Source organism: Gastrolobium bilobum, unplaced genomic scaffold, assembly GCF_033153095.1.
Source record: "Gastrolobium bilobum isolate Gb01-03AN ecotype WA unplaced genomic scaffold, APGP_CSIRO_Gbil_v1 utg341, whole genome shotgun sequence".
Taxonomy (NCBI): Eukaryota; Viridiplantae; Streptophyta; class Magnoliopsida; order Fabales; family Fabaceae; genus Gastrolobium; species Gastrolobium bilobum.
The window spans coordinates 349751-365519 of record NW_026899046.1 but is presented as its reverse complement, the minus strand read 5'-3'; the positions used below and the strand labels follow the sequence as shown (position 1 = coordinate 365519).

The window sequence follows — 15769 nt, the reverse complement described above, 5'->3', positions numbered from 1 at the left end:
TAGTTATTCATCATCATAATTAACACCAATCTCTATATAAAGAATTTGCTTGTTGAATATTTCCCATTAGAAAACTTTCCAGAAGCCACAATTGTTGGTAAAAGAATGAACTCGTACATGCGGAACTGGTTGGATGAATAAGGATAGTCAGAATCTTCTTTGGAAAACATGTCGTCGCCGAGGAGCTTCCTTGGTGGGATGTCAATATTGATTTCTTAAGGGAGAGGAGTTGGTGGGTGTGTTGAAACTTGTGATGATGTTGTTCTGCATAGACATTGCTCATTTTTGGGTAATAATGGGAGATTCTCACAATTTGTGTATGAAAGAGTGGGTAATGACAAGGGAAGAATGAAGAGTGGTAGAGAAAAACAAAGCAGGGGTGAGTTATATCAGATGGTTTAGAAGAGAGAAAATACAGAGGGAGAGAAAAAAGAAAGAAAAAAAAAATGTATGAGAAGGATGTGGTTGAGGAGCAACGTGGCTGCATAGCAGCTTTAGGGATGAACATGCAAAATAAGATATGTGGCAATTTGATAATTTGTTGCAGTCATTGGATTAATCGATTAAAAAAAAATTCTACACTTAATCGATTATATATTTTATGTAATCGATTAAATTAGGGCATATGGGTGTATAATTTTGAGACAGGAACAAATGAGTGTATAGTTTTGGAATGAGGGTAAAATGATTATTTTTTATTTAATTAAGGACAACAGGGTCAAAAAGCCAAATAGTAAAGTCATCGATAAATAGTAAAATCGTCGTATGAATAGTATTGTATGAACAATGATCTCACAAATTTTAAGTCGTATTTAAATGGTTACATTATTTATAATAGATAAAGAGATATAGAAGTAGGTAAGTGAAACATCCATAAATGTATTTCATAACACTTAGTAAATTTTCATTGATAAATTTAATTATCAATATAAAACTCTTTTAACTTTATCATAGATCACGTTTTTACTTTTTTTCTCTCTGTTTTATTTTTTATTTTTTATAGCATACAAAAAGTATTAAACTTTTTTTCCCTCAGACATTTCCAAATTTTTTTGTTCAACATTCCCTTTGAAAGTGAAGATAGAAAGGAAAAGAGATTAAATTTAAAATTAAAAAGACAATTTCATTTTAATTTTTGAGAAATTTCTTTCTATCTCTACTGGGGAAAAAAATCGATTTGTAATTTTATTTCTCTCCAACCATAAATTATCAAAGTGAAACAAAAAAAAAAAATGCAGAAGTTGAGTGCTGTCCATGTAAATTTAATAAGCAGAAAAAAAAAATGAAAAAAAACAGAACAAGAGAAGAGTCTTGACTCTTGAGTGTAGTGAGTGGCAGTGACACAAGGATCATGTAAAATTTAATTTGCTTTCCACACCAACCATCGACCTTGTTGCATTATCACAAACACCTTAACCTCATTCTCAATCTCTCTCTCTGCTGCGTCACAATGCAACAAGCCATGGCGCACCACACTCTTCTCTCACACTCATCTTTCCAACCACTTCTCTCTCCTCATTCACTTCTCCGATCATCCTTCTCCGGTGCCTCCCTCAAGTTCTCTCCACAATCGCTAACCCTTTCAGCCTCCAAGCCCCTCACCGTCGTCGCTGCCACCAAGAAAGCCGTCGCCGTCCTCAAGGGAAACTCCGCCGTCGAAGGCGTCGTCACTCTCACCCAAGAAGACGATGGTTCGTCCTCTCCCTTCCCTCTTTTAATATCTCCAATTCACTCCCTCGGTTAAAGGTTTCAACTTTGATGCATTCCTTTCCCCAGATTTGGAAATGCTTGGTTAGTGTGTTACTGAAAACGGAAATGAATACAATACATCAAAAAAAGAATAATGGGTCTGAGCAATACTATGCTAGTAAACAATTGTGTTCTTCAAATAAACTTCTGAGTTACATTGTTCTATTTAAGTTATGTGGCATTGGTTACTTCTTTGTGTGCTGACTAAGTAACTGTGTGATGAGTAGGCCCAACAACAGTTAATGTTCGTGTTACTGGCCTTACTCCGGGGCTTCATGGTTTTCACCTAGTGAGTGTTTTCTGCACTTGTTACTTCATATCCCTTCCTTCAAAATAGTTCCTTTTTTTTTTATTTTTTACCTAGCCTGTGTTGTTTTTATCTTGCAGCATGAGTATGGTGATACCACAAATGGGTGTATATCAACGGGTAAGGAAGCCTAACTTCAGTTTCCATTTTTTACTTTGCAGTTTTCTTTTCTTGGTATGGTTCAGTTGATGAAGTTATATGTGTTTGCTTCTTGAATGACTTATTTAGGAGCACATTTTAATCCTAATAAATTGACACATGGTGCTCCTGGAGATGAAATCCGTCATGCGGGTGACCTGGGAAACATAGTTGCTAATGCAGATGGTAATACTTGTTTCCTTTCTCCTTTGTCTTCCTCTACTTTGAAATGCTTTGTGGACTTGCTTATGTATCATCTTGTTATTTATTTTTATTTTTTTGAACCACAGGGACTGCAGAGGCAACAATCGTGGATAATCAGGTGCTCTTTGTAATTTGTATAATAATATAATAGTTGTTCTTTTGATAATTTTTTCAAACCACGGTTCTTATGAATTCCAATCTTTTTTTAGGAACTATATAATTCCTCTTTGAAAGAAGCTAATCATGTTGTTTGGAATAAAACATGCAGATACCACTCACTGGCCCCACTTCAGTAGTTGGAAGAGCCTTAGTGGTTCATGAGCTTGAGGATGACCTTGGAAAAGGTTAGCTATTCCATTTTAAATATTTATTTATATTTGCCTTATAATTCTGTGCTGTAGACAAAATTAGTGTCACAAGCTTCACCATTCGTTTTACCCAAGTAAACAGTACACGAACATTAACTTATCACACGGGAGGAATGATTTGAAAAATTGAATTGGTTGTTCATCTTCTTGATGACATATTATATCTCACATTGCAATTGTAGTCTTGTATATAAATATGATGTGTTAATAATAACTTGTATTTTTACTTTGGTCTCATCTGCCTTTGCTTATACTTTTGCAGGTGGGCATGAACTTAGTTTGACAACTGGAAATGCTGGTGGAAGATTAGCATGTGGTATGAGGAAAAATATGAATTGAAACAATTCTATCCTTTTCATATTCATCAATCATCCATTCCGTATGATTAAATGTTATTTGGTTCACTCTTTGCTGCAATGTTCTGAGATTGAACAATTTTCTATCTCTGTGATTTTCATTCTCGATAAAAAATACAATGATTTCCTCACAAACTGGTTCGAATGAATAATGCACAGTTTTGATATGATTTAGAAGCTAGCTCTTATGTAATTTTTGAAAGTTGTGCATTTAAGTCTGCTGAGTTAGCTGGATCCTGATCTATAGCAGATGAATACCATCTACTGCTAAACTGAACAGGGACATGATTTATTGCCATGTGTATGTTGCTAAATGTTAGTTCATGGACATAACTGATACAGAGAAATGGTGACTAGAGGTCTAGGAGATCTTTGTATATATAGTTTTAGACCTATAATAAAGATATAACTGTGGGGTTGTCCAATTAAAACAAGGAATATCTTTTGTTTCCCATTTTATTGCCTCTTTAGATATAAAATATTGGTTGGAAATTAAATTTGAGAAATTCCATGTTGAATGGTCTCTATATCCTACTTTTACAAAGGAAATTACAAGCTTGAATACTCTATCTTTTCTGACAGATTAGTTATTAGACTTAAACTTATTAATTGATATAAACTATGAATCGAACCTGCCATTTGTCTTCATAACGTAAGATTCCATGTGTTCTGGTTCGGCCTTCACAACCCAATACTTGGTTTGGCCTGAAAAAGGCTCATTAAGGGGTCCCTCCCCTGCCTCCCATAGAGAGAGCACATAGACCTCATCATGGAGTATCTGTCACTCCCTTGTACAGCTCACCCACTGCACATGTTGGTGGAGCAATTCCTTCTTACAACGTGAGATAGTGGGCAAAACGGTTATGGCTCTTCCCTCTCATATCATTGGGGAATATTTTCCACTTATATCTATCCCTCTTCTCCCATTGAAGAGGCATCTTGCATCTATTATCCATACATTTTATGAGTTGTTACTCTATTGAAATATTGAGTCACCTTGCCCTTGCACATTTGTAACATCCCTAGCCTCGAGCCGGTTCAATTAACATACATATGATACTTAACAGAAACAGCAGAAGACTTAAACTTATGAAAATACGAGCTAACTTTTTCTTTTTCTTAATCCTTTTTCACATGACCTAATCACATTGTACACTTCTCCTAGTTCAATTCTTATTCAACGAAGACGAAAATCGAACAGAGTAACCTCTATAAATTGGACAACTGGGGATTTGCAAATCCCACGCTCAAGCTATCCTGATAAACAGTTTATACAGTATATACTTTCAGAAGTACCAGATATCCATATAGGATCAGATACCCATCCATGGGCGCATGCATAACTTAGCTCTGTGCCACTATGTCTAACAGCATAAGTATTTCAGCACATGCACATATCTGAATACACAAATATACATGCATCGAATATGAACACTATACAACAATATATCTTTTCCAAAAATACGTCTAAAACAAATAGTAGCCTCCGGCCACCCAGAACTCCACATCCTCGTACTAGTACCTCTAGCCACGGTTAGTGTCCTTGTCCCATGAGGCTCTTCAATTAACTGTATTCCTGAAATCATATCCCCAAACAGGGTTAGAGTAGAGACGAATCTCTAGTAAACTCCAGGTTTATGGAAAACTCTTCATACCCTGGGCTCACTTCCTGCATGACAGTCAGATACATAATATACAAAACATCATATAAGCAATTATCATAACTGAACAAAGCATATATACATATCTTATCAAAGACATACGCAGTCATTCCCAAGGGATGACCCCAAGCGGAAATCAACGCACGTAACAAATATCATTTACAAAAATCATCATACATATCACATAAAACATGTCATATAATCAAATATCATAACTAAACAAAACATATACATATATCTTATCAGAAACGTACGCAGTTATTCCCAAGGGATGACCCCAAGCGGAAATCAACGTACGTGTTCCCAAGGGAGTACCCCAAGCGGAAACAAAAACATATCAGATATGTACATAGTCAATCCCTAGGGATGACCCCAACCAAAACATATCTTCACTGAGCAAAACATATATACAAATCTTATCAGAGGCGTACGCAGTCATTCCCAAGGGAGGACTCCAAGCGGAATTCAACGCACGTGTTCCCAAGGGAGGACCCCAAGCGGAACCAGAACATATCAGAGGCGTACGCAGTCATTCCCAAGGGAGGACCTCAAGCGGAAATCAACGCACGTGTTCCCAAGGGAGGACCCCAAGCGGAACCAGAACATATCAGAGGCGTATACCGTCAATCTCAGGGGAACCCAAGAAGACATCAGTGTACCATACAATCCATGGCCAAAGATCAATACAGAAATCATATCAGAACAAGTCATATAACAAATGTGTACACAGTCAATCTCAGGGGAGGACCCCAAGTGGGAATCAGTGTACGTGTTCCCAAGGGTGGACCCCAAGAGGAACTCAACAAAACATATCATATTAACACATATCAAAGTAAACACATCAAAACAAAACATATCATATTATCATATAGCTTTATATGAATGTATCTATATCATATATCTTATACATATCATACAACCTGACCACAGTCCGTACACTATGGCGGAACACAAAGTAGAAGTGAACCCCATAATCATAGAGCTTATTTCTTAAAGCTTTTTCAATCCGCTTACTTGTGGCACAAGTTACTTATATATCTTCAAGAAGGTTCCGATCCTTTTCAGTCCCTAGGTACACTTAGAGAAAGAATCCAAAAATACAAATCAATAAAATGCTATCATGCCTAGATTTTACATAAGGCATACATTTTATCGTTTATTTTCGTTTCTTTACGTTTTTGCCAATCCTATGCCAATACACAAGTCATGCCCATAATTCTATAAATCCTCTTATTAGAAATTTATTACAATTTTTTTTTGCTCCCTAGCCCCAAAGACCTTAAATGGCCGAAACCAAAACTCGGAAGGCTAGGACTTTCGTTGGGTTAATTTAACCAAAACCAATAGTTCCTAGAACCTCATTTGTTCCATGAGTTCTATCTAGCAATTTAAAACACATCCTTTGGCCCATTCTTTCTCTCAAGGCCGTGGCATGCATATAAGGAGGCCACATTATTTTTCATCATTTTTCCAAACTAACTCACTTCATCAACTAGACAATTTCATGCATTGGAGCCTCCACATTTTATCAAAATAAATATAACTTAATTTATCCTTAAACCATCCTAAATCACTCTAAGGGCCGAAATTCATAAAGGATCTCCAAGGGTTCCTTTCTTTTTATTTATTTATTTTCTTCACTTAATTTTTGTAACTTTTACATACATAACAACTTCACAATCCATATCATTAAATTTTTGCACAATGAACCCTCCATAACCCTACATGGCCGAACCCTAAAGGGAGAAGACATAGGATTTTTTTCCAATTTTGTTACACGCATACTCGTGCTTATTTTTCCATTCCTATATACAAAACATCAAAAATCCATCATCAATTTAATTTTAAACTAATTTATTTCCCACTCAACACATGCTCACAATTTTCATGACTCAAATCATCAAAATGAAACCATGAAAATAAATGTTTCTTACCTCTAAACACTTGTACAAAGCCTAGAGAGCAACCTCCAAGCAAAGCTCCATCAAAAACTCACTTTTTTTTCCTTCAATGAATAGTAACTCGAAAATGGGGGGAGGAAGAACTCCTCACACAAGCAACTATAGCTCAAATTGATCGGTGGAATGGATTCATTGGATGGTTTCCAATCAATTTCATGTTATAAACTTTTGGATTTGGTGGAAAATTCAAGAAGAAATCAAAGGAAAGAAAACTTGAAACCTAACCCCTTCTTTTTCCATGGAGAGTCGAGCAGAGAGAGGAAAAATAGGAGACATCACGCGTAGGAAAGAAGAAAATAAAGGAATTGACGGTGTGAAATTTTAAGTTACTTTAACTGGGTAAAAACTTATCTATCTACACACTTCCTTCCAATACCAAACTTTACTAAATGAACTAGAATATTTTTTCAGTCATATTTTTAACTTTACTTTCACTTTTCAGGTAACTTTGTTTACCCCCATTTTTATCCCTTAACTGTCATTTTAACTCCTTTTTCATCAAAAGTGACTTTATTTCTTTTTACTTCTAATTATTCTTCAATATTAAATCCATAATTACTAGTGAAGGTTATTATAACATTCCCTCTCCTTCTGTCATACTTGAGATACATACTTATGGTGACTTCTCAAGAGTTTTGGTCTATACCACTGTCTCCAAGAGCACCCATACATTAATATACTTCATCCCTTAAGGGATACAACTTAGTTGTACTACACAATTGCTCAGTGTGAAAAATATTTGGAAGCACTTATTGTTGATTATCATCTTTAGGGCATTGATTATCCCATTCAATAGTAGGGTTTTTAATGGCGTGGATAGGTCGTAGGGGTAGTTTTTGCTCAAGCTGACCTCAACTCGCACCATTAGGAATTAACACTTGAACCCGTCCTGCAAGAAAAATATTAAAACCCACATCTAACTGGCCCAGCCCCTCTGCACTGATGAATATTTCAAATTGATTTATACATTAGCTAGTCAGAAGGGGAGCCTTGACACAATGATAGGTGCTGTCATCATTTGACCTTGAGGTCATAGGTTAAATCATGTAATCTATCTCTTGCAAATGCAACGTAAAACTGCCTATTGACCAATGAAATGGGTCTGATCCTGAGCATGAGCTTTGTTGCTCTAGGTTGTCCTTTTTATATACAATAGTTAATCACAATGTTAAAATTAATCTATTATTTCATATGAACCAAAAAATATGCTACGAATAATTGTTAAACTAGTGAAGATGATATAAATGACTTTATTGGTGACTAAGATAAGCATGATGTTTATTTAGATAAGGGGTTAAACCTGCCTTTGCGGGGTGGGTAACCCCGGGTCAGGGTGAAATTGTCAATCCTATTCAATAGTCCAATTATCAAAAGATATAGCTGATTTATATTTCTGCAATCTTTATGATATTTATACTTCAGTGTCTCTATCATAAACTCTTGTGTTTCTCCTTTATGATAATGTGTCTGTTGTGTTTGCTTGTTTGCAGGTGTGGTTGGCTTGACTCCAGTATAAATGCAACGAATGTTTTTGTGGCAGTCATGTTATTTTATCTGTTGTTTGCTTTCTTCGGTGACCCCATGTCTTATGAAGCATGATGACCTATTGTTGTTTAATTGCTTTCTTCAGCTACCAGTGTAAACTATGAAGCTTAATGTCCTTCTAAAGATCAGTGTGCAAATGAGTCATCAAAACGCGTTAGTCCCTTACCTGGGATAAATCATGGGGTCAGGTGTTTACTCCCCAATAAAATTTGATTTCTGATATAGTCCTTGTTGCCTGCTTGTGAAAGAACATACGTTGATATTCTATATTCCTTGTGCGCCGGCTGTTTACTTGTGCAAGTGCAACAGCTGTTTACTTGTGTCTAAATGTTCATATGTTCAGTTTGGGTCTATGATTTCTCCCTCACTGAAAAAGTTGTGGTGTGTTGGGGATTTGGATTTTACTTTAAGGAACGTTTGGTAGAGGAGAAATATTTTTGTACCAGGGGAATATAATTACTAGGGAAGTGGTAGAAAAATGAGTTTGATAGGAAAGTGAAAAAAAAATTGTTTGGAAGGCCGAAAAATTATCGGAAAAATTGATTTAAATTTTCTAAGTCTATGTTTGGTTGAAGGGAAAATATTGATGGAAAATAGAGTTAAATTACCACAATAACTCTTAAATTACCATAACAAAGGTCAATGCCTTGGACCCTCTTTCCATAAGATGGTAAAGGTTGCCATTAACAAAGGTCATTTTGGTCTCTTGCTTCATGGTCCTTTTTCGATTTTCCTGGTAAACAAGCAAATACCGCCTAGAAGGTGGTATTATTCTACTGTATTTTTTACACACAAAAAGTAATTACTATGCAAATCATTATCCTACCTAAAATTTTGAAAACCTAGTACCAAACATAGACATCTAAAAACACCACATCCATTTGCCTAGGTATTTTTTACAAAACCTCCTACCAAACACACCCTAAGAAGGGTACATGGGTGAATTTTTTTTTTTTGAAATATTTCAATCGGTTCATCACTTCGCGACTAGTCTGATTTGTGGTAGGTTTTCAGGATTAAAATTCTAAACTTCTATCAAAGATAATATTAGGGAGGATCGAATACATGTTCTTATTTTTTTTTACTTAATCTTTTGGCACCAATTGAGTTATCATAATTTAGTTACGTGGATGAATCTTTAGAGTGAAACTTTTACGACTGATCTCTCCCTTGCAGTTTCACAGGCTGGCTTTCTAGGAATACCAAAGGCCACCGTAAGAAAGGCGCTTGTAGTTAAGCCCATGATATTAAATAAATATACATATAAGTAAGGGTTTTGCATCTATCATTTAACATGACCACAACAACTTTTCTACACACACAACATTTTGTGGGACCCGCAATTTTTGAAACCAAAAAAAAAAAACTCCAGCACGCAAAACGAATCTCTATAACATAACACAATCATTTTTCCTACAACATAACTCTTATAAAACCCTATAAGTAAAGATAGGAATTTGCTTGCACAAACAATTGTAATCACAAATGCCTAGCATATGCAGAAACATTGTGTAATTATTCTGTCAACATTTGCAAATTCCAACTTGTTTGCTCTCAATTTGTCAAGATTGATATTAATTGATAATTATTTCTTGGTAATCCACAAACAATTGTAATTTTGGTTGAAGCCAAACAATGAAATTTTCTTGAAGGTGAAGCAAGAGCCATTGTTGGCCCTGATTAAATAAGGCTGGATCTGAACTTGAAATATCAAATTGCTCTGCACTCTTAGTTGTTTACCCAAAATTCAATTTTGTGAACATTGTCTTTCACTTATGGCTAAGCGTTGGTCTTGTATACATGTGTAAAAGTGCTCTCACGGCCTAAGTCAATACGGGATACATCAAGAAAAATAAAGATAAAAAGTAAAGTTGGGGAAGCGAGTCAAGATGAGAATAGATATCCATGAAGAGAAATTGGTAATAAATTGAAAATTGAGAAAGTATTTAAAGGGAGGTGGCATGTATGCGGGTATGCTTATTTGTTTATCTATCATACTTATGCCAAAGAAGAAACTATTACATGAACCCCATCATTATTTAAGGTGCTGAGATGTCAAAATAAATATATAAAGAGTGAGCTTAATGTTATGTAACGCTAACGCTAAAGGAATATGTAATAAATTTTCATGTTAAAGGGCTATTGATTTTATGGCTTTGGAAGTTTCATTTAACGCCTCTCTCTCCATTATTAATTATGAGCCATCACCACTTTCCTAGTAGACTGCCTTTTTCTAGTTAGTAGTTGGATTTAGAATGGAGCAACTTGCAATTAGGTAGGTGTGCCGCATACTACAGTCTACCAGTAACTCGAGTTTATACTTAAGACTAGAGTAGTGATACTTGTACAATTTTACAATCACAAATTTTGAACATGAGATGAACCAAACCTAAGTGCACGTGTTCAACGTACGTGGGTTGGAAATTGTGATTGATTCAACATGAATCATCAATCACAATTTTTCACCTAAATTTAATAAATGGAACCATATATATATATATATATATATATGTTCACTCAAGGAAGTTGTAACATGTACATGCCACGCGGCCATTCTAAGCCCCAGGTTGATCAAACCTTTAATTAGCATATGGTATCACATCTTCTTATTCTTATTATGTAGAACAACAAATTAAGGGATCTATGGGCACATGCCTTTGCACCTTGAGCAGGAGGCAACTGATCTGGCAATTTCTTTCTTTTTGGTAAAAGCAATTTCTTCTGTCCGTAACTTAATTTATTATACTTGCGTATGGCTATAGCATATTGGTGTGGAGTTTTGATGGAAAAGTTTTTTTCTCACGGGGTTAGCATGAGGTTAAAGAGTGAAACATGTTCTCTGTAAACGGTAAATGTGACACAAGATTAGGAGTTGGCACAGGGTCATTGTCCTTCAATGAAAGGATTTGCCGACCCGTGACTTCCCTTGTCTTCACTCCACTTTTGCAACTTTCACTCAATAAAGTTAAGTGGCTCTCCTCCAAAGTAGCATTGGTTAATTTACTCATTTTATTAACTTTCTCAAAACTTAAGCTATCGTTTTGCATATTCCCATTTACTTCATGTTAGATTTCATCTTTCTGTATATAGCAGAATGGAAGGTACACTGGCACACCATCAAGTTTTAGATCATTTGTTCATACAGCCTATAACATTATGGCACGAATCAATTATCTTACAAGTTTAAAGCGGTTAAATTAAAAGTATATAATTTTATAACATATTTAACAAGAGAAAGGTTATATTTACAAATTTTTTGTTGACAAACTCTTACAAACTACACTATATCTGAACGGTAAGACACTCTTGAGTAGAGTATTACCGGTAAGACATAGTGTAGTTTGTAAGTTCGTAAAATTTTTTTCTTATCAATATAACCCTAGTCATTTAACAATTGACCTTCTTCCATTTAAAAATATATTAAATTGACCTTATAAATATATATATATATATATATATATATATATATATATTAATTTAGTCCTAAAAATAAGTCGACGTTAATTAATCTCAAAATCAAATGTTACATTGATGGTTTTTTTGCGATTCGTATAAAAAAGTCAATTTTTATGTCACTTTTTTATGATTTAGGAACTAATTAAATTGACCTCACACATGGATTTTTGGAAATTATAACATATATTTACTCCCTAAAATATAGTAAAATTATTGGTTGACTCAACTAGTTAATTGAATCTATGGAAAAAATAATTACCAAAAAAAACTGGAAAAAATGTTTATTCTTTTAAAAGGCATATAGTTGTGTCATTTTAAAAGAAAAAGATACAACCTAGTAGTTTTTTTATTTAAAATTTAATTTTTTTAAAAATCACTCATTTTTTCTCTCATGATTTTTTTTGTTTGTGTTTTTCTCTTATTTTTAGAATCTTGGGAATCTGAGATTGGAAATTCGATTTATCCACGTTTGGTATGATGATTCTAAATTTTTTTTCGGAAAAATCGGATTCTCGGAATTCACGATTATGAAGAAAATTTTCATCTTAAAATACTACCAAATGGATGGTATTTTGAGAATATCATACTAGGAGAATATTTGACAATTTTTTGGGACATAATCAACCCTACATTTTCAGGAATATTTTGATTTATCAAACAACTTTTTAATAATATTCCACCTAGTAAATTCACTTTCTCACATATTTATGAGAATCGTGATTTCTGGATAATTTTTTTTTTTCTCAACCAAACGATTTGAATGTTTTCATTGACTAATAGTCCTTCATGGTGATATGTACTGGCACTAATACCGGGATGATTGCGTCATTTTATGTTAATCCTTACAACTATTTGGTTAAAAAATAAATAATAAAAATGTAATATGTGTATTATTTTTAAGTCATTTATTCATTTTTAAAGTTTTAATAATTGTTTTGGCAGCTGTTGCGATAGCATTCTTTATTTATGCGTATTAAAGAATGTCTTACATTAAAATTTTGCCGTCAAAGCCGGTTGCTTCACTGGCAACCCAGAACATTGTTTCGTTATAATCAATTATTCACGTAAATTTGGGTTGGGTGACAGTTAGGTAAAATTCTTCAAACGTTGACATTTCAGAAATTAAATTCTTAACATTATTACTTAAGATTTGCTTGAAGTCTCAGTTTACCTCAATTAACCATACAGATATAACATTGAAATTATGAAAAAAGAACAAAGTGAAGAGTGCATAGTTTTAAGTTGCAGTAATGTAAAATGGATATGGTGCATGCTTAGTTGCAACAAATCACTTTGTCTTTATCGTCAGGAGGTGGAGTGAGTATTAGGTTTACTAATTTTCTGTATATGTCATTCATCTCATGACTTCGGATATAAGCAACGCCAACCTGCTTGCATAGTTGCATTGTACATGCCCCTGCACAACCAGTGCCTAACAAGTATGCTTTGTACTCCTTAATTAGCACGTATATAAAATATTTGATTTTATAATGTTCGTTAAAGTTTGTTATTCAAGTCTTCCACCATATAATAATAAAAAACATCATATCTAATCCAAATTTTGATGTTTTTCTTTTTTTTTTTTCCCCGTCAAATTGAGGATAAATTGTATATGAACAATTTTTTATTAGAAGTCTAAACCTTAGGTATTCTATTTTTTTTTAATCCTAATTCTATTTTTTCTTACATTAATTAGTACAAAAGTTTCTGTATGTAAGCAGTTAATTAGTAATTTAAGGTCAAAAGGTGGACACAGTTGGCTAAGGGTTTGGTCCATACTCCTCAAGAGCGTGGGTTCAAATCTCGCTGGCTGATGTGAGGACTTTGTTGGTGGATGATATATAATCCCTTCCAGAAATTCTCAGAAGTTGGGAGGTCTTTCTTGAATTTAGTGGGATACCGGTGTCTAACCCACTTAAACTTTTTACTTATACAAAAAAATAATAATAATTTAAGTACCTTTCCATGAGTAAAAACAATGCTCTGAATTAATTACTTCAAGGCCATTTTCTACAACCAGCATCATTCTCGTTATAGGTGCCTGGGGAAAAAGGAAAAATGAAGTCAGAGGGAAAGTGAAAAACTATGCTAGTGAAGTGGGAATTTTCCCAACTAGAAAATAAAGTGGTTGTTTTTGGGGCCTGCCACTGTCTTGGACCGTATGGGATTGGCTTGGTTAATTAATATTGTTGTGGATAATATGAAAATTTTCGTTTTCAGAGACAGTAATTCGTTCACTGCTGACCAAGAAAAATGACGGAAAATAAATGTTTGTTTGTGATATGTGATGTATAATGACAGACACAGAGTTAAGGGTGCTTTAGCTGCAACCAACTTGTTCGTTCTCTTGAGTGGTTCACAAGCTTCTCTCACTCAGTGACGTGTGAACTGTTAAAGTGGAGTTGGAGTATTAAGTCCACTACTTTCAGTGTCTCTGTGCTAATTGCTGGAGTGTGTGTATAATGTCTACTACTAGTGTGTCTAGCTTGTTTATCACTTAAATATGAGAAAGATTATATTTATAAATTTTTTGTTTATAAATTCTTATAAACTATATTAAGTATGACCCGTCATACTTCAATCAAGAATGTATGACTGGTCATACTTAATGTAATTTATAAAAAAAAAATTATAAACGAATTATTCTCCGTTAAATATATCTATGAATGTATGAGCTCCACAAACTGCAGGCACAGTCGCCCACTCCCTTCTCAAGAGCGTGTTCACAAATATCCCCAGCTGTTATTGAATATAAGCAAGTTAAATGAAAATCGGATTTTATTTTATAACCATATAATTAAGAATTGAATATATGATCCAAGTGCAGCATGAGGTGTCCCCTTTCTTTATTTTTCTTTGAAAATGAAACTCTTTTGACAAATGAGCAGTCCTTATCATCTCATTAGGTAACTAGCTAGCTAAGAGGATACATGACATAATATATAGCTATAGGATGGACTTTTGACCTTTTTTTTTTTATAAATAATTTGTCTTGATTGGTAAATTTCTTGCATTTGCATTTGGTGGGTTATATATATTTTTTTTCTTCCCTTAACGAGAAATGTGTCCTAATCCTACCATTTGATCATATATTGTAATTACAAGTTTTTTATTTTTTTAATTTCTTTAATTTCTCTATTTGTTAATTGATTAATTGACTATTTGATTGAGTCGGATAAAATTACAAGGGCAACAAAACTCTTTTTATCAAATTTTTAATACAATTGAGTATCAAGAACTCAAATTTGAGACAACTGATTAAGCTGAAATAATCTCTTACCAGTTGATCTATATGTTTGATAGTGTATAAGCACACTTATCTTACACTCAAAGATATGCCTTTTGACTTGTATATTTCTAATCTCTTTCTTCATTTTTGTTCTTTATAATAAATATATTCTTGTCTTTTTTTATTCAAAAGAAAATTTCAGGTATGGGGCACTACGTAACAGTGTAGAAGAGAGCAATTTATACACCAGAATGAGAGTTGCAGGTTATGGCACCATCCAATCCTCACATTACGTGCCTCACACAACATAACTTACCACGTTCAATTTGCTACGCTAAGAATCTGCCGTCCTTTTTCCTCTCGTTACCTTTCTTTTTATTTGTCACACTTCACTGTACATTGAACCTTCCGCTTGCTGCTGAAATGCATGTTACTTGTTTATTTATCCCTCTATATTAAGTGGCTGAATCTTCCTTGGCACATTAGTGTATGAATTTAATTGGCATTAAATATAATGGCGAAAAAATGTTGATTGCTTTTAATTTGGACTTTATTTGCGTATTTAATAATAAAATACCAGAGTTTAAATATATATTTTATAAAGTGTTTTATGCATATCTATCTAAGCATTTTATAAAAACCCCGTGACCAAAACTGTAATTGGACCAATCATGAAATTTTTGGAATTTATTTTTCGTCGAAAAATTTATAAATATAATTTCTTTTAACATATATATATATATATATTTTTAAATTTTTAACCGAATTTTTTTTTTTTTGTCGAAAATTTTCAAC

The 15769-nt window shown here is 33.9% G+C and overlaps 1 protein-coding gene across 1 annotated transcript; it reads left to right on the top strand.

Moving 5' to 3' along the window:
- Nucleotides 1-1319: 1319 nt before the first annotated feature.
- LOC133286545 (superoxide dismutase [Cu-Zn], chloroplastic) lies at nt 1320-8511 on the top strand. Its single transcript, XM_061483977.1, has 8 exons — nt 1320-1691; nt 1977-2038; nt 2137-2176; nt 2285-2380; nt 2485-2516; nt 2667-2742; nt 3029-3082; nt 8235-8511. Exons 1-8 carry the CDS (start codon nt 1451-1453, stop codon nt 8258-8260), a joined length of 627 nt encoding a protein of 208 aa, XP_061339961.1. The 5' UTR covers nt 1320-1450; the 3' UTR covers nt 8261-8511.
- Nucleotides 8512-15769: the final 7258 nt, after the last annotated feature.

What these genes read in the sequence shown, in the direction of transcription:
- LOC133286545 (XM_061483977.1), top strand. Translation starts at nt 1,451, where the DNA reads ATGCAACAAGCCATGGCGCACCACACTCTTCTCTCACACTCATCTTTC. An exon ending in TCTCACCCAAGAAGACGATG is followed by an intron (nt 1,692 to 1,976) that starts GTTCGTCCTCTC and finishes TGTGATGAGTAG; the next exon opens with GCCCAACAACAGTTAATGTT. An exon ending in TGGTGGAAGATTAGCATGTG is followed by an intron (nt 3,083 to 8,234) that starts GTATGAGGAAAA and finishes GCTTGTTTGCAG; the next exon opens with GTGTGGTTGGCTTGACTCCA.